Source organism: Parus major, chromosome 7 (genome assembly GCF_001522545.3).
Source record: "Parus major isolate Abel chromosome 7, Parus_major1.1, whole genome shotgun sequence".
Lineage (NCBI taxonomy): Eukaryota > Metazoa > Chordata > Aves > Passeriformes > Paridae > Parus > Parus major.
In genome coordinates, this window is record NC_031776.1 from 23464175 (window position 1) to 23489241 (window position 25067).

Genomic DNA, 25067 nt, shown 5'->3' on the forward strand with positions numbered 1-25067 from the left:
AACAAAGTAACTCCATATTCTGGTCACCAGGTTCTATATTCTATGCAGTCTTGACCAAGATTTTCTCATCACCTCTGCAGAACAGTAAAACCTACTTTACTGGGGTGTTGCAAAGATTAGAGTTTGTAAAGAATAGAGTAAGTATACTCTCCTTCTGTGGAGGGATTTTGATATTCAATATTTGCACTGTAGGCTCAGAAAAGGGGCTTTTGATTATTTCCTTTAGGTACTGCATAAATAGTCACCTGATTTTAGCAAACATGGCTCTGAAGACAAAACCCAACCTTTAAAATATTTTTATTGAACAAAAAAATTAGAAGAAAAAAGAAACCCCCAGCCAGTATAGTCCATATATTGGCCTTAAAAGACATTCAAAACACTGATCAAATAATTCTTATTTACAGTTGAGAAAATATCTTCTGGTGATACAAAAGCTATAAAGGTCTTCAAAAACCACTTGCTCCCTGCCATTTGCATTTGAGAAATGCTCTCAACTCAGTCAAGATAGAATGCAAGAGAAGAGAGAGTAGGTTGCTGTGTAAGGAAGTAGGGGCAAAAAACAATTGCCATTTTCCACACAGGAGCTGTTGGCCAGTATAAAGTGCAAATATTCCACAACATTTTGCAACTATAGATCACGGTTTTCCCTTTTTTTGTGATCTTAATACCATTTTGCACAGTATATTTATACATTTATAATAATGAAAGAACAGCTTTTAAAGGAATTAATCTGGTTGTAACAGACAAGCATGTGTGAAGGTGTCATTACTGTCTCTTCAGCTCTGTAATCAGACTTGAATGTCTCTTTCTAAGCAGTATTTGACTAGTTTGGATTGCTCTGTGTAGACATTACTTCATCCTGGTTACCAGTAGTAACTCCTATCACTTACCTATCACAGCTGTCAGTGTACAGCTTTGAAGGATTCCTCTGCTCTGTGTTAGCAGTTCTCAGCAGTGTATGAAATGGACATAAAACTGATTCATTCCTCCTTTTAGCACCAGAAGCATGTACAGTAACCATACCAGTTAGAAGCCTAAAAAATCAAAAATCTCAGCACATGAAACAGGAAAATGGGTAACAGGGACCTTGGGCTGCTGCTGAGCTGGCAGGATAGAGAACCTGTAGTACAGAGATGACCATAATTACTGACCTGGGGACAGTGTGGCAAAATGAGCACACCTGGCTCTGCTGTACCCTTTAGATTCTCTTGGGTACTTCAAACTCTTGAGTCCCGTGCTTAGAATTTTTTCCCAAGGCTCTGTGGCAGCTTTCATGGTGCTTTGTTTGGTTTAAATTTTTTTGCTCTATCTTGTTTTATATTTGTTTTGAGCTGTTTTTTTTAAAGCATGAAAATAGAGACTTTTTAATTTCTGTAACAATAAATCTATAGGACTACCTCCACTAAATATTCAGTATTACCTGGTAACCTTGCTGTGAAATTTCTGTCTTCCTTCCCAGGTAATGTAACAAGAATTTCAGGCACCAGAGCAGATTATCAATAAATTTAGTAGTGTTTAGCTAAAAGCAGTACAAAGGACAAGCTAAATTCAGTGTTCTAAAGAAAAGAGGGGAAAAAAAAATGTCTTAAAGGTATCATTACTTCCCAAGCACTTCAGACAATTTCAATCTTCTGCTCTAGTTTTCAAAGTCAGATGACATTTATACCACCTGGAAACGTTTCTGGGATTTCTGTTCTCATTTGAGAAAATAAAGATGGATGTAGTGTCTTCTCATTACCATCTTTTCTTGTGCTCCACCCTACAAAGACATCTCTTCCGAAACTTTGCTTGTATAATCACCATGTATCACTGGTCACATCATGTCCAGCTGCAAACAGAAAAAAAGAGATTTGAAAGAAGCAGCATTGAAGTTATTTCTTCAATGTTTAGTGCTTCAGTGTTTAGTGCTGAGAAAACCAAGCGAATTTGGAAATCCTTATCATGTAACATAAATGGATTGCACAGAATTCAGTACTAATCTTCTATGAAGTACAAAACCAGACCTAAAAAATCTCATCTTCACATAATCATATGTGCAATTTATAGATTTTTAAAGTACAGTCCAAATGTAGAAATCTATCAGTTACCAAAGCTTCTTTAAAACCATCTATACCATCAGCTTAAGCCTTGGAGACAGATTTGTAATGAGTCAGCCTGTAAAAGATAGCTAAAATATTTATTAAAAAACTTGGTATCCTTGAATTTCAGCAAGCCTATATAGAGAAGTTTAATTCAAAAGACTAAAACATCTTTTTAAAAATGTTTTTCAGTTTTCAACCCACATAACTAGCTGTTCAAGGCTTATAAACTTTTTAAAATGCTATTATAGTACATTATACCAATCCACTATTAAATGAGTGTCTCACTGTCTCTTTTGAAACACATTAGAGGACACATTCCACCCCTGTAAACACCTATGTTACTACATCAAATAGTATTTGCCATCATAAAATTTCACACCTGGCTACGTTTTACAATAGCAAGTAAGTAATTTCACATGGCTCTTCTGATTCAATTCCTTAGGTGTTTTCTAAGCCATGCACTCTAATAACTACTGTTTTAAGAAGCATTTGGCTCTCTCATTGTACCTTTCACTTAGAGCTTAATTTAAAAGCCACACCATATCTTTATGGTACTCACCAGATCATCAACATCACCACCTTCATCTGTAGGAGGCAGGCTTTCATTTTTCTGTTCTTTTGGAGCCAAGAACTAAAAATAAAAATGTATTCATGTGATACTGACAAAACTGAGAGTCTTTAATACTAAATTAAAAGAATGTCTCCTCTGTGTATCAAAACAAACCCACCTGTAATCAAAAATCAGGAAGGAAGTTTGTTCTGGTTTCCACCCTCCAAAACTAAACTACAAAAGACTCTATAAGACTTGCTTTTAAAGGATTTTATGGTGAAATGTGTCAAAAGCCAGACAAAAGGATATTGTTCTTGAGACAACACATGGTTAGACTGTAGAACACCCTGTGATAAGGATGCTGCAAATATTATTCCATAGACTCAGGGCGAGATAAGCAAGATGCATAGAAGAGAAATCATTTGAAGCTTACTAGTTCCACAGAAACAACCTCGGGCACAAAAAGTTTTTGAGACATCAGTGGCTGCAGGCTGGGACTATACATTTGTCTCTATCCGTCCCTTTTTGTCCACTGTCAGACATGGGATTCTAGATTAGATGGAAATTTTATCCATTTCAGTTTGACCGACTTTATGTTCTTAACAAATATTGTGTGTAGCTACAAAATGCTCAGGGATAACAAAATACCCCAAATGATATAAGTACATTCATAAGGGTGACCAATGGCTTCTTTGAGACATGTCCTACACACAGCATTCTAGTTCTGTGCTGAATTTATAAGCTTCCCCATTTAATTCAATTAACATTTGCCAAATGAACAAAGATACATATTTTTTAAAAACCCTCTAACATGCAAGACTGTTAGAATGCCAGTATTAAAAATAGAAAATTCATTTTGTAAAATTACATTGCCATAGCTGCTGATACAACTCACCATATGCCCTTCACTTAAAGTACGACATTCATAAACAGAAGAGAAAGGTAAGTTGCTCAGATACTATAAAAACTGAAATCAAACATACAGACAATATCTGGAGTACAACCACCTCCAAATTATTTCACAGATTTTTCTCTTAGCCTAAAAAAAGAGAAAAAACTAAAATGGTAGGGAAAAAATGTCAATACTTAACTCTTATTTTAAAAAAGCATCCAGTTTTCTGTAAATCTTAGTTACTACCTTTTTACCAATATCCTTAATACAAAATATCTGCATTTTTTTTCTTATTAAAATGCATCAGAACAAGTATACAAAGCCAGAAACAACCCTGCCCCCCAAGAAAACACAGATGGGAAGCTAAGGAGAAAAAGCCACATTCCCAGACTTGGAGTCCTGTCATCCTCAAGTCAGAAACAACTTCACTGTAACTCCAGATGATGAAAGAGAACAGCTAAGCAGAAAACAGCCACATTAAACAGGCTATAAATAACTGCTTAGATAACTCTTTTGTGCTCCTAAAAGGGAGCTGCTGTTCAGCTGGGGACTTCAACTGTATCAGCCAGAGAGGTTGTGTAAGAGGCCATGGGATCCCTATTAACATCACCAATCTCTGAGACCATACATTTGTAGCATGAAAAGCTGAAACATTATTTTAAATAAATAAAATATTCTGGTCCTTCTCTAGAACCCTAGTGACAGCTTTAGACATAGGGTAAAACTCTTACTTTCCTGTTGCATCCTCTAGGATGAAAAGTAAATACGTCATGTTTGGGTAACACCAAAGACAGAGGGTATAGGGATATAGACAACCTCTGCCCCATTGTCTCAGTGACCAAAGGTCAGACCTTTCCTACATCCTAAACAGCAACACCCAAGAGGAACGCAGAAATCTCACTCCACAGACAATATTCATGTTCTAACATGCTGAGTTTAATATATCATAGAGATTCTGTAGCTGATAAAAAAAAACAAGGCAGGGAATGTGACAAGGCCAGAAGGAATTAGAATTTCAGGATGCCGTATGTCTGTTTATCTTTTTTGTTGGAAGAGTTCTTAATCTAGCAGTAATATAAAGCACATACTATGAAACTAAAAGCTAATGACATTTGTCAGCTCTGAAAGGCTTTTTGTGCCAGATCAAATTTCCTTTTTTCACATTTAATTAAGAGTCAAATGGTATTTCTGGAAGTAGCACATTTTTCAAAATTTTTACAATCGGCTTTCTCACGCTAAATTATGCAAAGGAAGCTAAAAGCTAGAGAAATGTACTATGAATATTTGCAGTAAATTGAATCCTGAAGTTTCCATCAAATGCTGAACATCCAAAGTTGGGTTTTTTTCTGAGAACCTGTTTTACATTTATGCAAAAGCAAATTACATATAATAGCTGTGCTGAAATCCATTATCTTCCCTAAAGCCACCAGAAAAAGTACTTGACATTCCTAGTCTTTTAACCTACCATCCTCATGCTCTAAAAAGAGTATCTCCACTATTACAGGGGGGAAAAAAATAATTTTTCTCAGTGATAGGAAAATATGCATACATAACCTACCTCAAGCAAAAAGAAAAATGGAAGTCTGACCTGTCTAATAAGCAGCCTGGTAAGTCTTGCTTTATCTTGCAGATAGCAACTCTATAAAACCTGTAATCTTACAGAAAAAACAGTCCTGAAAATACTAGCAGCTAGTAAACAGCACGTTAGGCTTTTGTGTCACAAAGGTCTACACTGACAGACAACCCAACAACAATGACCTACAACAGGCTTGCACATAACCTCTGCAGAGGTGAAGAAAACTTGTCTCTTACTCTATTGGGAGATATTAGAAAAAAATCTAATACAATCTTTAAGTGAAGGGTATCACCTTCAGTACAGAAAATAAATGAACCACTTTTGTAATCTGCTCTAGACCTAGGAAAATGCTGGCTTTGTATCACACAGGAAACCTGTGACAAGGTTTAATTGGACCAAAGAGCACTAGATTTTATACCAGTCCCATAATATCAATATAAAATATTCTATCCATGTAGATCTTACTCCAAGAATACGCAGTCTTGCAGTTTCTTAATGATAAAGTCATATAAGCCCTTAACAGATAATGGGAATTAGGGTTCTGGGTTTGGATTTGGACAGTGTGTGGGGAGGTGGCTATATAGTGAATATCTGGAACTGCCAAGTTTTTAGTTAGCAAAGAGATGCAATCCAATTACTCTGGAAGTTAAGGTAACTACCATATTACAGAACTCTGCTGCAAAACTGATTTCATGCAGTATCTCATATTCCCCCAACTGAATGGGAAGATAGAGCTATTGTATGACCTTCAATCAATCACAAAATTACCTCCAGTCACAAAATAGTTTCCTGCAATAGAGGGTGATTGTAGGATGATGGTAAATAGAAATGTAAATTTGCAGTCAGTCTACAAATGCTTTGTTCCAGCTTAGCCTAGCAGCTAAGCTAAGGAATCCAGTCCTTGATACTCTATCAACTGTGCTGCAGTGCTATGTAGGCACAGTATTTCTTAGCCACCACAAGCTCACAGTGAAGACAATGGTATGCTGCAAGGTCTTTGTGGTTAGTAGAGATTTCCTTAAGGAACACTGGCTATTTCACAGAGCATTAGCACATTTTTTGACCATCAGTGATAGTTTCAGACTAGAAAGTAAAGTTCTCAAGAACAATATTATCTGAGGAAGCTTCCAAGTAAATTCATAGCACTTAAAGTAGATAAAAAGGACTGATAACTCTTTAAAACCACCACTGGGGGAAAAGTTGCTCTATACATTTATGTGTAATGATAAATAACCAACAGGTCCTTCATGTCTAGAAAAATAATTATACTCTGTCATTTGCACCCTGCACATGTGCTCAGCTTTCTGGACTCCTAGTTTGTTAGGTTTTCATTTTCATGACATTTCTGTGCCTTCCTCACCTTAAGGTAAATTGTTACCGATGAAAAAAAGAAGTTTCTAAAATACAACCATTTTCTACTCATTAACTAAATCCTAGAGAACCTATTTCTACCCAATTCTGGCTATTGCTAATGGAAGGCCTGGAAGTTACAAAAATCAATGTGGTATCTTTTATAAAGGCTACTTCTCTGCAAAATGGTGATTTTAGCCACAGTTTTACCTTCAGGGGGTCTGTGATACAAGGACCTTTCTCCTGAACTAGCAGCGTGAGACAAAAACATCCATCTTATCCTTGCCACACAAATATAATTTTTGACAGCAGCTCTGAATTCTGCTTCCTTCCAAAGAGAAGGCACCATTCTGCCTGTTGTAATTCAGTCCTTTTTAACTGGAACATCCTTCATTCATCACTGTAGTTACTGAAATGCTACATATCTGTAGGAATTATACCTGTAAATAGTCCAAAACTCCCATTTCCAAAAGGATCTAGTATGATTACCAATAATACCCCAGCATCATCTGTGATATCCACCAATCCACAAGAGCTGCATAAAGTGAAAATATTGGTATCACTGCATGTATGGTGAAAACTAGCCTCAACAACTTGAGTTGATAGAGTTAACAAAACCTTTAGAAAAAGTATTGGATTTTTGAACTCATGCTACCACTGAGAACACATTTCTTTCTGTGAAGTTCAAATAGTGATCTTACATACGTAAATAGTACTTTGCTGTTCCACTACACTTGTTGTTGAAGTTCCTATTCTTTGTAGAGGATATTTTCAGATAATTTCAATACATGCTACTTTTTAAAGACCAATTAAAGTAAAACATTGTAGGACATGCTAAGGTATTTTTGTTCTGAAATAAAGAAGTTTCAACTGTGTGGCAAATAACCATTCTTATTTCATTCAGATGAAGATTTATCCACATAAGAAAGTATTCAGCTCCACAGCAAGGGCTCTATAAAAACAGATGCTCATTAAAAAAAAACTATACCTTTGCAGCCTCTTCACCCGTCACTGAACTTTGCTCCACTTCATCTTTGGTGATCAAAGAAATTCTGTCTGCAAAAAGAAACAGAAACCATAAAAATATCATTAGAAGGCTTCCCAAAAAATTCACCTAATGTTAGAAGTGAAAAAAGTATTCCACATTCCAACTTCTGGATGTGTCATCATCACCAGCAAAAAAACAGTATCATTCAAAGGAAAAAGTGACTTGCATAAATGAGTCAACTATGATATAAAATATGATATAAAAATAAATTAATGAGCATATTCATAAGCTTGTGGAAGTATCCATTTAGGAAACTGCTAATATTGTGACAATCAAACTAATGAGACACTGAAATCATAGATCACAGATGAAATGCTGAAAATCTATTAGAAATTACACTTTTAGTCATTCACAGCGTGCTCTCAGGTCCTCAGAAAAAATTAACTCTTATCATTCACACTTGTGTTGTGATTACCTTGTCTTACTACTGAAGTGCTGGTCCTGCCTCACTTTGCTCCTTGGTTGTGCCAGCAGCACCACACTGTGCAGTGAAATCCTGCCCACCCCCCCCCCAACAAAGAAATTTTAAAAATCTCCATTTATTTTGACCCCAATAGTTTTTCCAGTCTAGCTCATCACTTGGCTGTATCAATGCTTCTGCCTAAATAAGCAGCTGTGGGTGTGAGAGCAAGGAATCGGAGATTCATAAAAATTTCAGCAGAAGTGTAAGCATAGTATCACCTTCATGTGCCCACAGAACCACATGGCAGTTTCATCAAACAAAGGAATTTGTCAAACAGATCTGCCTTTCTTCTGAGCCACTAACTCACTAACTTACATCCATCTTCTTTTGGTGACTGCAGTCACTCATGTCAAGACCCAATGCACACCACATTTGGTAGAAAAGAGGGGATGGGTCATGTGGCAAGAATGAGAGAAAACGGGACTTCTGCTCTTGTTAGCAGCCAGTAAAAAGCAATTTCAGCTGCCTACTGAGAGTAGGCAGATTATGCATAAAGCATCAAGATTTCATTTCACCATGTTCTCAAAGGAAGATAATCTCTGCTGTATGAAAATATCATCTCTCTTTGTACTTGTTTAGTTGATTTTTTTCCTCAGAAATGTACTCCAGTTTGTCAAAAAAACTCTGATTTATACTAACTATAAACTGTTCATGGCTTTTAAGATCCAAGTTTGCTACTTTCAAAATTTTGTTTCTTTTTCCAAATTTATACAGAGAAGGTCCCCTACAGCACTACTGAATATAATGCTCTCATCAAGTGTTGTCCTGTGCTGTTTTTTTCACATTGCTAAACAGCTTCCCATCCTGTAATTCAAAGATGTTGGATGAATTAGACATTACAGCATGTCTGGAGTTCACCACTTTGAATGGTACTATACAAAAGCACATCACTGCATTTCATAGTATGCACACTTAAGAGATACAGCTGGGCATTTAACAGATTTTCTTAGCATTGGTTCCAATTAAAAACAAGAGTATGACGCAAAAGACTTTTTTTTTAGTCCCCTATATTTTCTATTTGTGAAAATGTTCCTTTATTTATCACTTGCATAGTCTCTGAATGAGTTTTAGAATGGCACTGCCTTTTATCTCCCAGTTTAATCATTGGTAAGTGTCATATTATCACATATTCTGTCCTTCAGGTTACTTAAATACAAAATGATCAGTGACACATTTCAACGTTATCTGTGACTTTTTGGAAGCTTAAACTGCAAGAATCTTTTTATAGCTCTATGGCATGAGTTTTTTCCATTTATTCTGAAATTCAGCTGAAATTGTGCCTTCTCCTTACCCCATAACATTTAATTTGTCTCTTCTTCCACAATTAATTTACCATTTCAACAAGACTTAGTAATGCATTATGAATAATGCTGATATGAAACTATTAGTGCAGAAAAGGAAAAGAAGCTGCAACATGAAAGTTGTTTTTTTTTAAATAGGCTGCAGGAACGAAGCATATCAAAATGCTGCAGTGGGGTGAGTCTAAGTGCCCCACTGCTAATGAAGTTTTCTTACTTAATGGATAAATGCATAATATAACTAGAAATTGTCTGATTCTTTTTTACACGCCATCCTACCTTGTACCATGATCTCCCAGAAATCAGATAAGGCTTTATCTTCCAACTTTGATTTCAGGGCCTGCAGAAAGTCATTAAAGCTCTGCACCTTGGACAGCTGAAAAAATATAACAGCAACTGTAAGCAGGAAATACTAAAACTACTAAAGAGCACTACAAACTTCTTCATGAAGTCATTTAACATGGTGAGCACAAACATCTCTACAGAATTTGGGTTTTATTTCTATTAAAACCATGAGTTCTAAGGAGAGGCAAGCCACAAAATGTGCCTTTCAGAAAGCCGGGAAGACTTTCTTGTAACTAGCTTTGTTGAAGAAGAAAAAAAAAGAAGAAGTTGTAGGATTGCACTTTTAACTAGCACAATCATCAGGTCATAGGCTTTCTGTTTTATGTTTACACAAAAACAACAGCAAATAATACCAGAGAGGCTAGTCCCCATTCCAGTACCAATAAAAGCCCCCATAAAATGCAACTCTATTTCTAAAATTTGAAATATATTTAAAGTTAAATTCTTTCTGCTGCAGCAATAAATTATAAAGCAAATAGGCCCACCATACCTTCAATGTGAAAGAGGTAAGAGTATTCACACATTACCTTCATGGCCTCCTCTCTAAAAACTCTGATACAGTCAATCCCTTTCATGTAGTACTGTGAACCTTTATTTTCCAAGAACTGATCAATGCGGTTTATCAACTGCTGACTCACTGGAAGACAAGGAGAAATAAATTCATAGCTAAATAAACCACTGCAAACAGACAAGAGAAAATGTTACCCAAGAGCCCTGAAAATCCCAACTAATTTCTGCAGGATTTTAGTAATTTATTTTCTCTTCAATATTTACTTACAGTTAAGGAACTGTCCAATTTTACCCTCTAGCAGACACCTCAGCCAGGCAAAACAAAAGTGTGAGGAGGATACAATAGTGATCTATAAACTCAGAAGCATTGTGAAAAATATGACAGGGATAAAATAGTGAGCTAATAGTGCCCTGCCTCTATCAAAACAAGAGCCAAGATTTGGGTCAAGAACAAACAACAAAACAGGATCTCTTAAAATGTACATCAGTTAACCCCTTTACCACAGGCTGATTTAAGTTTTGACAGCTTAAAAAATGTTTGAAGAAATTCTTAGAATTCTTAAAAGAGTATGTCTATCACGGGAGATTAACAGTATTGTTGCCATTGAGGAAAAAGATTCAGGAAAGCTTCCTGACCAAGTTGCAGCATCTGCCTGTCCTGTTCTTGCACTGTTAAAGACCAGTCAGTGGATTAGCAGAACGTTTCTCCTGACCTACAGCTCTTCCCAGCTCCAGGTGTTATGGGCATAGACATCACCTCAATAATATCAGCTGTGGAAGCATCAACAAAGAAAATCACCTGCCAGAGTGGTGGAAGAAACAAGAAGTAAACACACCAAGAAGGAGATACTGTTTAAGTATTGTGTTCCACTCTGCTCACTTGTGAGTATGCACAGCACTGGCTGTTGTATTATTTTCTATAAAATGCCTAATTGAACTGAATCTGAAGGACAACATCCCTGAATAGTGTGAAACAAGGCATCTTTGATATTCTCCCACTAGCTTTTGACAGTTTCTAGAAAAGGAGGCAAATAATGGTTCTGTCCAACAGCAGCTACAGCACAAAAAAGTGTGCTAAAGTGCCTACTGTGCCAGAGGTAATCAGCTCACTCTATTTATTTCACCAGTAGCTGACAAACTAAATTGAAGTCTAACTACTTAAGCTTCCCAAGTTAAGTCAGTCCATTTTTTCCATGGTTAATGATTTTCTCATTAAATGTTCTAATTTCTTATGAATTGCACTAATAAAAGCAAGTCCTGCTGGTGTTTTCAGTAGTGGTGGTGGTTTTTTTAAACACTGTCTTCTCATTGATGTGTTAAATTAAAACCTCAGGCACTATGAGGGTGCAATAAAAGTCTTTATTGTCAGAAAGATTCCAGCATACTGTTTGAAATTATCAGACACTCTACTACTTCTTCTGCATTTAATTTTTTTTAAAATCCCTGTCCATTTGATTGCCCTGGCAGCCATCAGAAGAAAAGACTCTCTTGCTACTGACTGCGAGGTGTCTCCTTTTGAAATTTGTTTTAAGGAAAAAACAAAACCAGCAATGTTTTACCAGGCACTGAGAGTCCATAATATAGGCAGCAAACATGTTACACAGCAGCAGTATTTAAAGTCACATTCCTCTAACAGCCTGAAATAGCTTGGCTAAGAAGTTGGTTCTGTCCATTGGGTTTCCCTTAAATGATAAGCCAGTGAATCTAAAATAGACAAAAATTCCTATGTTCTGATCAGGGGGGCCAAAAGTAATACTAAAGACAGTAGATAAGGATTACAGCCAAAAATTCTTGAAGTGGTTGCTATTCCTTTATGTTTCTCATCTGAGAACTTCGTTGGTTTCCTGCTGCCTTTTCATTAGTCTGAATCTTTGGGTCTGGATGCTGCAAAAAATAGATGTCCCTGTTTTTGGAGGAAGGCATGTTCTGCATAAAGATGTCTTTTTAACTACGCTGTGATAGGCATTAACTCTGATGTGTCCCAAACAAATCTCAGGCACTGAGGTTTTGAAGAGTAGACCCTTCAGTTACAAACCTACAGCCTATTCAGGCCACTTCTGTGTAACTGTAACTTTTTTCTTCTCTCCCACATTCTCTCCCTCATTCCACACACATTTAAGGAAATGAACTAACAACAGACTTCTACATTTTGCATTAACTGAAATTTCCAGCACTCCTAATAACCAACACATTCTGCAGAACATCCCAAGAAATTTTAATCTCCTCTTTCCTCCTTCTACTGTACCTGACTGGTTAGATAACAAATACAGTTATTAAGGGTAGGAGAACTGCAGGGAGAAAAAAAAAAAAAATCACAGAATAGATCTTTTAGTTCTAGCAGAATTTAATCCCTTCCCCTCTGGCATTCAGATACATTTCCTACTCCAAAACACATTCACCAGTGCTGTCATTTTTTGTGAAATATGCCATGAACAATTATATTCAGTTGTTATCTCTGAACAGCTACAGTACAAAAGTGCAGTTATATTTTCATGTTTGTTCAGTTCAGCTCTTGGTCTTGATTACTATACCAATCAGATATACACAATAAGAGTAGCCAAAACTGTCTATTATTACAGTCCGAGTTTGATTCCTTGGGGATTTTTTTGCCCCTCTAAAAAAAATAAATCAGGTTAAGAAAATAATTCTTCCTTTAGCCAAAAGACTCCCGTTGTTAATCTTCTGATTAACGTGCTGCTGGTGGTAACAATCTGTGTTCATGGACAGTACTTAAAGTGTCATTCACTGACAAATCAGTTAAATCACCTGATAATTAATTTTAAAATACTGCTCTGTATCATCTTTCTTGAACTGAAAAGAAGAAAGAAATTCTGAACTGAAAAGGGTACTAATTTTTATGGACCTCCATCTTTAAGCCAAGAAAATAGAATTTGAAGATCAAGAGCTGTTGGCTGTTGAACTACTCCAATACCCTATGAGGTGCTGTTCAGTTTGGAAATGGTGTCTCTAAATGTTCTGTAAGTATGGATCGAAATGATTGAGGCTGGATAACTGAAGGACACATCCAAATGACCCAAATCCCTGCTAAAAACTGGTTTCACTGTGGAAGAGGTGGCTAAGTGCCCCACAGACTTGAGTTCCGTGTAGCTCCAAACATGGAGAGTCTCCAAGTTCCCTGAGCCCCTTTTTCTGTGTTCGAGTCCCATCACTGTGATCTTTATTATCTTTTTCTCCATAACATCTAATTCAAATTCTGTTTATTGCAACTCAGAGCTTTGAGTCTCATCCAATCACTATGCCCTTCAAAGACAAACCTGGCTTCATCTTCTCTGTGAAGCAGATATACAGAAAACTTCAAAGTGATTCTATATACACAAGTATTTGGTTTGTAAAAACTTTCTAATGACTGAATCATTTTCATCAAACCAGTCATTGCATTTGGCCTACCTAGCAGTAGAGCATGAATAATCTCTGAAATATACAAAAACATGCAGTAAGATAAAAATGCAGACAAACTGCAAAAATATGCCAACAAGGAATGAAATTAAGTATTAGCTTCTTCAAAAACTATCTTAGCTCCAGAAAGGTAATTAACTATAATTATTTCTACAGAAAATATTGCAATAAAATACCAATATTGTTCACATGCAGTTACTGATTCCTTTAACTGTATTTTTCTAAAAATGCCTAGGAATAAAATATTAACAAACTTACTATAAATATAGGAATAAGAGCTTAGTGCAATTTGTCTCTGGACATTTTTTCTTAGGTCCATAAACTGTTGAGTTGTCATTGCAGATTTCTCTCCCAGCTGACAATCAGTAAAATAAAAAAAGCTTTTTTGTCATGTTCTCAGACAGGAGTATTGTAAGATGCAATGAAACATGGCTATAAACTCACACAGAAAATTTAGAAATCAAAGAAAATACTATGCATGTGTCAATATCTTTTTCTACTCCCCTGATTTCATCTTATATAGAAGCCTAAGAAATACAATACATCAGACATGATCTGCTCTCCAGAAATTCAGACATGGATGAAACCTCCAAATAGGAGGATGCAGCAGTAGTACATGGCTACTTCTTTGGCATTACAAAGCTGGCAAGCACTGACTGCATTTGAGCATCTTCTCTGAAGCCACAGCAATGCAAAAACTCATTGTACACCCTTGGGAGCAACAATTAGATTCTAGTCAGGTAAACTAATCTATTTTATGTGCAGTCATTGATAAAAACGTCAGAAGCTGTTATCAGAAGACATCTCTTTGTGATGACTGTACACTTGTGACTTGCTCAAAATAAGACCTGCATGAAATGACATCTCTCTGGCCAAGAATGCAAATAAGAAAGTAAGGATGTCTAGACTGGAACACAATTCTAGTTACATGAGCATCAGTGTTAACCAGTAGGCTGATACCATCAAACGTAACTCACCATGTAACCCTTAAGCAGCTCCCTACTGTAATAAACTACACAGTTTTCAGGTAAAACCAAAGTGAATTATTGTTTCAGGAATTGAGCTGCCCATCCAGAAAACCTAAGACCCTTACTAATCAGAAAATCTTTGATTTTTCTAAAGATATGTATTTAGGCATTAGTGGTAAAGTTCTCACATAGCATCAGACACGGACTAGCTTCCACCTAAGACTTCTGCTATGAAAGGTACAAACCCTGATTAATGAATCCCAGTGAGGGCACTGCAGGAAATATACTGGTACATATTTTCAGTGATAAATATACCATCAGAACATCCTACAAGCCGTTTCAGAAGAAAAATAATCACCTTGCCATCCCTTTATAATTTTGGCGTGGGTGTGCCATTAACCTGCAGCTGAATTAAAAAGCAACTGTAGTGTCAGTGTCTAAAGTACAACTCTTTCTTACTGCTATAACTTGGCTAAAAACAACCCATCTCCAATCAAACAGCTGGAAGATCTTTCTCCTCCCAATGAAAGGACTGCTGTTATTTTAAAAGGTGAATGTAAGCTCTATTCAGTTAGAAAGACTGTAGTAGATGCTTTTTTAAAAGCATCTACTCTTTAAAAGAAAGAAAAAAAGAATGCAACTTAGCAGTTCTTCTGTCTGCATCATGACACTTGCTACCCTTTTTACAATTAAGTATTTGAATGCTAGACATTATCCTTTTCTGCAAAGAAATTTCATATTTCTTATGTTCTAGGGAAAAAAAGTTTCATCATTAAATGACAAAATTATACCAAAAAACCCCTTAGAACCACTGAATAGTTTTAAGGCAGAACTGACTATTTACATAACCAAAGTGCAATACAGCAAGCCATTAAAAACATGCTTGCAATGTTCAGTGTATTAAGCCACCTAAAAGGTTCTAAAAGCACAAAAAGGATTATCCAGAAGAAAGAGATAATATGCAAAGCATGTTTTTATTTTTAGTGGCTTCTATCTCTCCTTTAAATGGGTGACTGCACTACATTCTGTTTAACTACACCTTATCATTATAGAGCAGATCACATAAAATAAAAGCAAATTGCTCAAAATTTCAGAACTTTCCAAATGTACTGCAGTTATCTCCAGCACAGCTACCAAGTAGACATATTTAAAAACTCTTTCTAGTCAAACCATCTTCAAGGATAATCACTATACTTATTTCTGCCTTAAAGCTTTCCTGCATGATAAAATTTATCACCATAACAAAGTAGTCAACCATTCCACAGTTTCTGTATTGTAATGCATTATACAATGCTTTTTTACTGCATCTTAATATATCTGAGATTTAAGAACACAACTCCAAACATTTTTTCAATAAATAATTTCTTCCGGGTGTAATGAAAAATCCATGTAAAAAAGCTAGCTAGCTGGCTTAGAGGTCTGGAGAGAAATAGCTATGTAGGCTTTAACAGACCACATCACAACTCAATATACCACTAAACACACTCCTGAAACTACATCCAAAAGGACCAAAGGTCTTATTGAAATACCCAGCACTTCACTTAAGCACTTCTGCAAATCTTTCTTAGAAAAGAAATGTGACATTTGTGGCTATTTGGCAGATCAGGTTTACCCTGCCACAACCTTCAAATCGCCCTTTACAAGATAAAGGACCCTATCCATCTTATGCACTCTTTGCAAGACAACTTTGTATTATATAGATCTCATACATATAGCTACTCCATGAGGGAAATACCATACAAACCAAGGATAATTTCACTGCATTTTCAGACTTAACTCATGCAAGACAGTGCTTTCACCTGTGCCTTGTGTTCTTCATCTCTGAGAAGAGTCAGTGGACACAGAACTCCCTCCCAACTTTCAGATTACAAATACTACCTGGCTATTCCACTCTGAATTCACCTGTGCCTTCTTTCACTCACAAACAGTAAGAAATAACCTTTGCATGTAAAGATTTAAGTCCCAGGCATGAGAGTCTCTTTTTTGTTCATGGAACACAAGACAGATTTCTCACATTGTACACACCCAACATCTCTCCACTTCAGGCCAGGAAGATCCTGGAAATGAGAAGCTGAGGTTCATTCTGAGTGAGGGAGCTGGTGAATACCAAGAGGTCTTCTGTTAGAAACACCTGAGGGGTTGTTCAGGTGCCTCAATGGAGCTGTCTAGTGCCTTCTTACCCAAAAACAGCTACCCGAGACTTTTAATTGGGGAAGGCAAGTATTAGCTTGTAATTAATTATTAATTACTGTAATAAGAATTAATAATTACATTGAATAATTATTATTTAAATAATTATTATATGGGTTAATTATTATTTATTAAATGGGAATTACAGATGACACCTTCCTTGGCTGCATGGCACTACAAGCTAACCTGTAAATTCTACAGAACTCACACCAGAAACTTATGTTTAGACAGATGGGTTGCATTTACTGAACCCTGAAGGTGCTCTAGCATAATTAAGATAGACAAAAGTCATTTACCATCTTTGAAGTCAGCATTTTTCTTCCTCACCAGAATTCGGAAATCTTCTGCTGGGTTAACACTGCCTACCTAGAAAAAGTACAAAAAACAATTCAATTGTCTTCCAACATCCATCTCTTTCTTCTTGTCAGGCAACAAGAATCTTTGAATTTCTTTTTACTTTAAAATGAAAACAGCAGCTGTGTACTTCTCTGCATTCAGACTCAAAAAATCAAAGTAACTCCTGGCAAAAGTCGGTCATGACATGAGCAAGGTGAATTCACTGCTGCACTCTTGCAAGTTGACCACTTTTCTGGTACTGAGAGGACAGAAACACAAAAATTCAGCTTATCTGCTAGTTCAGCTTTGAGATCTTCTGTAGCACAGACCTCTCAGACCTCCCTAATCTCACCACATGCTTAGTGAGGAGTGTGAGCTCCCAGGCACATAGGTGGTTTGCCACTCCAATAGGGACCCCAAAATTAAAAACTTGCCCTTAAATCATCTAGGCTATCTGGCAGAGTCTGACATCTTAAAGCCAAAGCTCTAAATGAGCATGCAAATGCAGAAACCTTTCAAAGGAACTAAAACCAGGTCAAATATAAATAAACACTGAAAAATGGATGCATTAACTACAGGGGAAAAAAACAAAAACTCTACATTGCTTAAATTTTCTTATCAGCAATCATAATTCTCCTACTTTTTTATAATTTTTATGCTTTGCTATCAAAATAATTCATGGACCTTGCAATACATTTGCTTGGTCTCACTGTATTTCTTTAAGATGTAGCAATGCCACCTTTCAGGAAATACCAGAAAATTATATTAGGATTACAGAACACTGAAATCTTTTTAGATTTTAAATAATTTTATAAGTACCAATAATGCATTTTTCAAAATGAACCATAAAGAATAGCACATTTGAAAAAAATTTAAATTAGCTCAATTTTTTTTTTTTTTTAGTAAGAGGAAAACAACAAATAAAGGAGGGTGCACAGTTAAGATACAACTTTCATCTACTCACAAAATTATATCTAGTGGCAAGATGAAGCCAAATTTCTGATTTAGACCCCCAATTAATGGAGAGAATAATGTCTAAAATCACAGCAATACTTTTGGTTAAATACAAAGAGACAATTTCTATGTTGCAGAAGGTATGAAAGACAGCAAGAACAAAATTCAGCCACTGAGCTCCAATTCTGTTTTCTTTAGATCCCCAGGCTTTCCTTTTAAAATTCTAAACACCAGGAGAGAATTTTGTCCTAAAATATCCACAACTGATAGAAACTTGTGCTAACATATGCCTAAGGGCAGAGAAAGTTGTCTTTACAATCTCTAGCAGAGAGTCTCAAATGTACAAGTAAACAGTATTTCAGTCATGTTTCAGCTAGAAACTCTCCTTTTCTTTTATAAGGAATTCTGTATATTCACTATAACAGACTTAGAGAATTAGTCTTCCCCTTTAATAATCAGATTTGTGAAAATATGCTTACAGAGGTGATACTGCCTTCAGCAAGTTTCATAATGCTAAAGCTCTCTTCCTCATCTTCAATTTTTGGTTTCTTAAGGCTGGGTTCATCTTCACTGCAAATGAGAAGGACAAAAATGAATATAAACACTTGAAGATTGTCCTGCCTACTAACTAGGGAGTCAGTAAATTAATGAAATATACACTGAATTAAACCTCATTACACAACCATTCCAAAATCAACACTTAACCATGCCTCATTTGTCCCTTAGGCTGCACAAACCAGACAGTAGAAACAGAGATCAAATTTCATCTTAGCATACAGCAAAGGCATCACTTGTTGAAGGTATGAGATTATTAGTGCTTATTTCAGGTGTGAATTTACTTACACAGACCTTCTTCATCTTTCTAAATACAGAATATCTCCAAACACAATTTGGAACCTCTGTGTTGAGTTAACCTTGATAATTTACAGTATATAAGATGACTGTAATAAGAATTTGCTATTCTCATTAGATTTTTTTCTAAACATTAAATATCAGTGAAAATTTACCATTTTAGTAAGCCATTAATTTACTATTCAGTCACTACCTGCTAGATCCTGTCTTGGAATTTACAGCTAACAAACCTGTTTACATAGTGGCTTTTGAGTGTAATGACAACTATTCTCCATGAGCATATGAGAGCTCTGTAAACTTTCACCTTATATTTGTTAAAACCTGCTAGACAAAATCCAGTTAAGTAGATCAGAACTCTCTTAGGACATTTTAAGCTACATCTCAAAATGATTTCTGAAGTCTACTTATTATTTTTAAAAAGGTAATTGTGATTTTGGGCTACTTTCTCACTTTGTCCTTACAGGTAACATAGAGTAAGGTGTATATTTAAACTAGGAACTTAACTCTAAGATGTAACATGCTAACTTTAGAGCACATCTCAGCAACAGAAGAAAAGCCAGATAATCACAACAGGGGAAGAAACTCAGATGCTGTCAGGCTACTGACACAGATGAATTGATTTCAGTTTAAGAATGACTGAAAGCTACTCAGCATCCCAAAGGGTAGGATTTGTGTTTAAGGCATCCCAAAACAAAGTAACAAGTTTTTCTGAAAAATTCTACTACTGTGAAAAGAAGAAACAGCTTGATGATGTAGGGACAAAGCCAGAGATCCTGGACTAGGAGCCAACTTTTCATTCTGCAAGATTAAAACTGATTGCAAAAGCTGAATTGCACATTACAGAAGCAATCAACTATTAGAAAGAACTTGTGGAGTCCTCCTTTTTGCTTTCTATAGCACACTCCTCCCCTACATTACAGTCATTGTCTATCTCACTTTGTTTCAGCCATCTTCTCTGTCCTTTACTTAGTTTTGTCACTACCAAAATGAAATCCCTTCTCCTCAGCAACTCCTGTCATTCAGCATAACCTTACTTACCACTCTAGGAGAAATGATGGCTTTAGTTATGCCTAAGGACAAGGATAAGACACCTTTGCTTCATTCTCAACTCTGCTGACTTTCTATCTAACCTGGAACGAGTTACTTCATTGTTTTGAACATCCAGTGTGTCTCTCTATAGGAGAAAATGATACTTATCAACACCAGAGAGTTTAGAAGCTCCACTGGAACCAAAAATCTTGTATATTAACACAGTTTGATGAAAGGTGTAAAGAACAAGGAAAATTCTCTTTTAGAATATTTTCCGCCAAAAGTATTTGGCAATCAAATTTCTTCTTTTCTTCCTGCATTATTTTTATCGATTCAAAATGGGGATTGGAAGAAGGAGAAAATAAATGATGATACTGCATTTAACAGCCTAGGACCAAATCTACAGTTATCATTAATCAGTGCAGCACAGCAGAAACTAATGAATCCATAGCCATTTATACCAGCCAAGGATCTGACATTTAGAATATGCACTGATTAGCAGTATTTTTAAACTGCAAAACGTGCAATTACTATTTGAGAAAAATTAATAAAATACAGGATTAATTTAAAACACCCACTTCTACATTAATATAGAAGCCTCTCACATCCTACAAAGCTGGATGAGATAACAGCCTCTCCACAGCCAACCTAAGAAGGAGAAAGAAAAATGTTTTCTATTTCACTGGAATATTTTTTAAACTACACAGATCTTAAGCAAAGGTGATACAATAATGAAATCTCTGTTAAGATATCATGCCTACAATTATGCTGCTTTAGTCCTATTAGACCTTAAAAATTAACAGAGAAGAATCTGGTCCATATGAGGACAGGAAATACAAATCAGTTTTATAAAACAAAAATAATGGCGAAGACATCTTCTCAACAACTTTTTGCAAATACTTCAGTGAAACCTATATCTTAGTATTAGTGAGTTGAATCTCATAGAAGTATAGCATTTAGAATCACAAAATTGGACCCTCTGGATTGGAAAGGACTTTAAAGATCACCCACTTCCTACAACCCTGCCATGGGCTCTAAACCAGGCTGCCTAAAGCCCCAGCCAGCCTGACCCTGAACACTGCCAAGAAGGGGCACCCATAACCTCTCTGGGCATCCTGGGCCAGTGTCTCTGTTGTTTAATATTTTCCTTAATTGTTACTGAAGAGTGGTGTATTTTTCTTTATCCTGTGAATAAATTGTATCATCTCAGCTTTTCCCCAAACACAGAACAAAACTATACAGTTAAGACTGCTGTTGCAGCAATGATAAAATACCACCAGTCCCATTCATTACTACAGCAATGACATTTTTCTGCAGTTTTTTTACAATCTTAACCATCATTCATTCTTCTTTGCATAGCTGAGTCTGTATCCTTTCACTTCCTTTATGTTTTTTAAAAAAAAATCATTTTAATGCCCACATCCAATTCTATCTAAATTACTTGTACAGCTACTTTTATCACCCCTCTAAAGGAAACTAGTTTTTAAACAAAACAGATTTCTTTCTTGCTTGTCAGATGCTTTTGGGAAGATGTATTTTAAAGCAACTAATAGTAATGGGTCACTGATTTTTGTTCAAATTCTCTCTCTAGCTTGTTTGAGCTCAATTTTTGCCTTTTATTTCTAAACTGGCTCTATCACTTTTTAAGATGTACATATAAATGTACATATGTACATAAACCCTGAGAAACTGGGGCACGGAGTAAGGAAAAGAGAATGAATCATTATGAATTCACAGACACACCAAGGCAACAGGAACACAATGAACTCAGCAACAACAAGAAAAAAGCCAGGTGTTTCCCAGTCTGTAGAAAGGAATGTGGTCATCAGTCTCAAGCAGCAAAGTGAGGGGTCCTGTGTCATGTCTTCCCAAAGACAATATTTTGAGGAAGCTCTACCCAACCCAGATGAAAGGATATATGACAGCTGAGCTAAGCAAGAGCTCAAAACACCTCAAAAGCTTTGCTCCTTGCACTGAAAGAATTGAACCAAAAATGACAAAATGAAGGGAGAAGGAGCTAACTGAGAACACTCCATCATCTCAGGGATCCACTAGTTTATTACAGATTTCAATAAATTAATTTCTAAGAAGCAGATTTTGTTTACACAAATTGATTTGGCTGGGGTGACTGTACAACTGCAGTATCAATTTAGCATTTACCCTTCATATCTGCAGCACAAATAAACTAAACACAGTATATTCAAAAGCAATAAAAATACCCTATCTTAAAACTGTTCAAACAATAGCTGTTCCAGGAAGAGTCCATAACAGCTTGATTTTTTTTGACACAACCATATTAATTGCACAGCAGATAATAATGAAATTGCTTTTCTTTTGATATTCAAAATGAAAACTCGACAATTACCTAAATCAAGCATGCTGAGAAGGAAGGCTCAACTTTATGGCTAATTTAAAGAACCATGGAATTTCTTCTAAACTAAATTAGACTCTCTGATAGTGCTATTTGAACTATTTTATAACAACCTCTAGGACAAACTACCTGACTAGGAGACAGAAAATAATGCAGTATGTTGCCCAGAAAGGATGCATAAACCCTGAAGGGTTTTCAAGACTGGATGAATCCCTCCTTAGATCTCACAGGTCATCTTTGAGTAACAGGTTGACCAAGAAGCCTCCTGTGGTCCATTCCAACCTGATAGATTCTGTGATTCTTTGACAGCAAACAGAGACACAAGGAACTTACACACTGGTTCCTAGTGTGTCCTGCAATGCAACAGTATGACCACCACTATTCACAAAATACTCCAGACATTATGTGGCACCACAATATTCTCCATCCATCAGCATTTTTTCCAGTGTGTATCTCATTGATTTTATGTTCAAAAGATTCTGAGCCTGCTTCATCCAGCAAAAACAACCTGAAGTGTAAAAAAAAAAAAGTTTCAAAAAAATCTATAATACATCTCCAACTTACTTGTCTTTGAAGATGTCTTGTGCAGTCTTCTCTTCTTTTTTCTTGCCAATTTCCTTTAGGGGGAAAAGTGCTTTTACTCTTTCCAGAGGAGCCTGACACCTTTCTCTTACCACACAAGGCATCTCCAGCATTTCTAAGAGGTGCTGTTCTATTGGCGGCAGTGGCTTATCAGGGTGAAAAGCCTTGTGCTGCAAACACTGCAAGAAACAAAACACTCTGAGCAAAGCAGAACTTTCAATTATATTAAAAACTTTTAACATGCCTGTACACCATATGGTAACTGCAAGTAACTTCCATATTAAACATACTACCTTTGTATTGCTGAAAAATATTCTGCCTCACAGCGGATTGAAAATCTATGATCAACTGTTTAAGGAGATCATTAATGATATTAAACAAGAATACTGATGCAGATGAGTGTTCCCACACTCACTGGAATGACTTTTATGAAAATTATTAGAAAAATCCCAGGAATTAAACAGCCATCTGCAGCTGTTCATATTTTTAGCTTCACTCTACCTTAAAATGCAGTTATCCTATAAAAGTCACATGGGAGAGATTTCTATACTTAATTTAAGAATTAAGTAAATGAGATCTATGCCAACCACACATTCCAGATACTGAAACAGTTCAACATCCTTCAAAGAAAACATTTCTTCTTGGCCAACTGAACTCAGTAAGCATACAGAAGAAATGTTCACAGACTTAAGAGAGAATGGAAATGGAAAGACAGAATACTAAATGTGCACAGGTGAGGCACAGAATATATGTATGTTAGGAACCTAGCTTTGAAAGGAGTAGGGAATGAAGGGGCCTGACAGATGCACAAAGTTGGAACAGATGGTGAGAGCTACAGAGAAGGATTTTTCACCCAAGTGTAGAGTCAGTACACACAGTCAGGGAGCCAAGCAGAGGGGGAGAGACAAGGTTAATGAGGCAGGCTACAGAAATTCCATGGAGGGTTTTGAAAAAAAAGTAAATATCTTTAAAATTTTGTGAAGTGTGGGATAGCAGTAGAGAGGTATGTGCATTTACAAATAGACACACAGATACCAGTGCATGCACATAAACACATCAAAACAAATGATGTGATGTACAAAGGAGACAATTTTTTTCCATGCCCATTTTACTGGGCACATTAGACACCCATGTGAAGGTACCTACTCAGTACACTAAGAATACAGCAGAGATTTGCTGCCCTGTCAGTTGTCAGACATGACATTAATTTAAAAAACAAAATCAAAGCAAATAAAAGCCCCTATTCATGCTGGAAAGTTGCCAATACAGAAAATGGAGACAATGTATGACACATCAATACTGATGTGTTTTCAGGCTGCCATTAAGATTCCAGTCCATATTAGAACATACTGTCAAAAAGAGGCAGTTGTACAAGGCTACTGATTTGGAAACACTTGTAATGATTTAAGGCACAATTATTTTGAAAGAGATTAAAAATGTTGCTGAAAACTGCAGTAATGGTTCTTGCGATACAAAAAAATATATTAAAAAGTTAAGTAATTGAATTAAACTCACAAAGCAAAAAAACTCAAGTCCCCTGTTAAGCCTTTGTGTTTCAGGCTTTTGGAACTGAAATCTTTATGTGTGCAGCTGCAGGAGCTGAGCAGACTGAGTGGCTACAGCATCCAGAAACATTTTTACCTGTTTTTAAAATAGATGACTATATCTGAAACCTGAGATGGCAGGTACTGTCAAAACTCAGGTGCTAAATGAAGACTAAGTTAAACAGACAACCTGGAGTTTCTAATCCAACACCGACTCTCTTAACCTTGCTTTCCCTTCCTTCTGTGTCCAGCAAGAACCACTCCTACCTTCACAGCTAGAAGGCAACCCACAGTGCCACTTGCAAACACTGTCACCAAGGCACTAACTCTTCATTGCTCTTCCTAATTTCTTACATGTCCACTTCTAGAGACACAGTCAGCTTTTGGGAACAGGGGTCACACCAAGATACTGGTCAATGGGTGTAATGAAGTGGGCTTCACATCATTAACTCTGTGATAAGCAATGACATATATGCACCAACAGACCAAGAGGGCCATCTGTGTACAAAAACACCACTGTTGAGCAATTTGTTTATCTGGCTAACAAATATAATGCACTGCATTCCCTAAACGTCTTAGATGCTTCAAATCCCTGTATTTAAGATGGGCAACTTAAACAATAATGTTGAAAGTCAGCCACCACAAAAGCTACAGAAGTTCACTTAGTTTTTTCTGGAAGCAAGGAATAAAAGTTGAAAGTCTGGATATAGG

General features: G+C 36.3%; 1 protein-coding gene across 3 annotated transcripts in view; it reads right to left on the minus strand.

The window, feature by feature from the left end:
• Positions 1 to 280: 280 nt before the first annotated feature.
• Positions 281 to 25067, minus strand: part of XRCC5 (X-ray repair cross complementing 5) — a 53078-nt gene continuing 28291 nt past the window's right edge. For all 3 annotated transcript variants that reach the window (XM_015634369.3, XM_015634370.2, XM_015634368.2), the window contains 8 exons: positions 22795 to 22991; positions 18458 to 18548; positions 16985 to 17054; positions 10131 to 10240; positions 9538 to 9634; positions 7438 to 7505; positions 2641 to 2712; positions 281 to 1828 (listed from right to left, as the gene is read on the minus strand). In XM_015634369.3, the coding sequence (XP_015489855.1) occupies positions 1814 to 1828; positions 2641 to 2712; positions 7438 to 7505; positions 9538 to 9634; positions 10131 to 10240; positions 16985 to 17054; positions 18458 to 18548; positions 22795 to 22991 (720 nt within the window). In that variant the 3' untranslated portion in view covers positions 281 to 1813. The remainder of the gene's footprint in view (positions 1829 to 2640; positions 2713 to 7437; positions 7506 to 9537; positions 9635 to 10130; positions 10241 to 16984; positions 17055 to 18457; positions 18549 to 22794; positions 22992 to 25067) is intronic.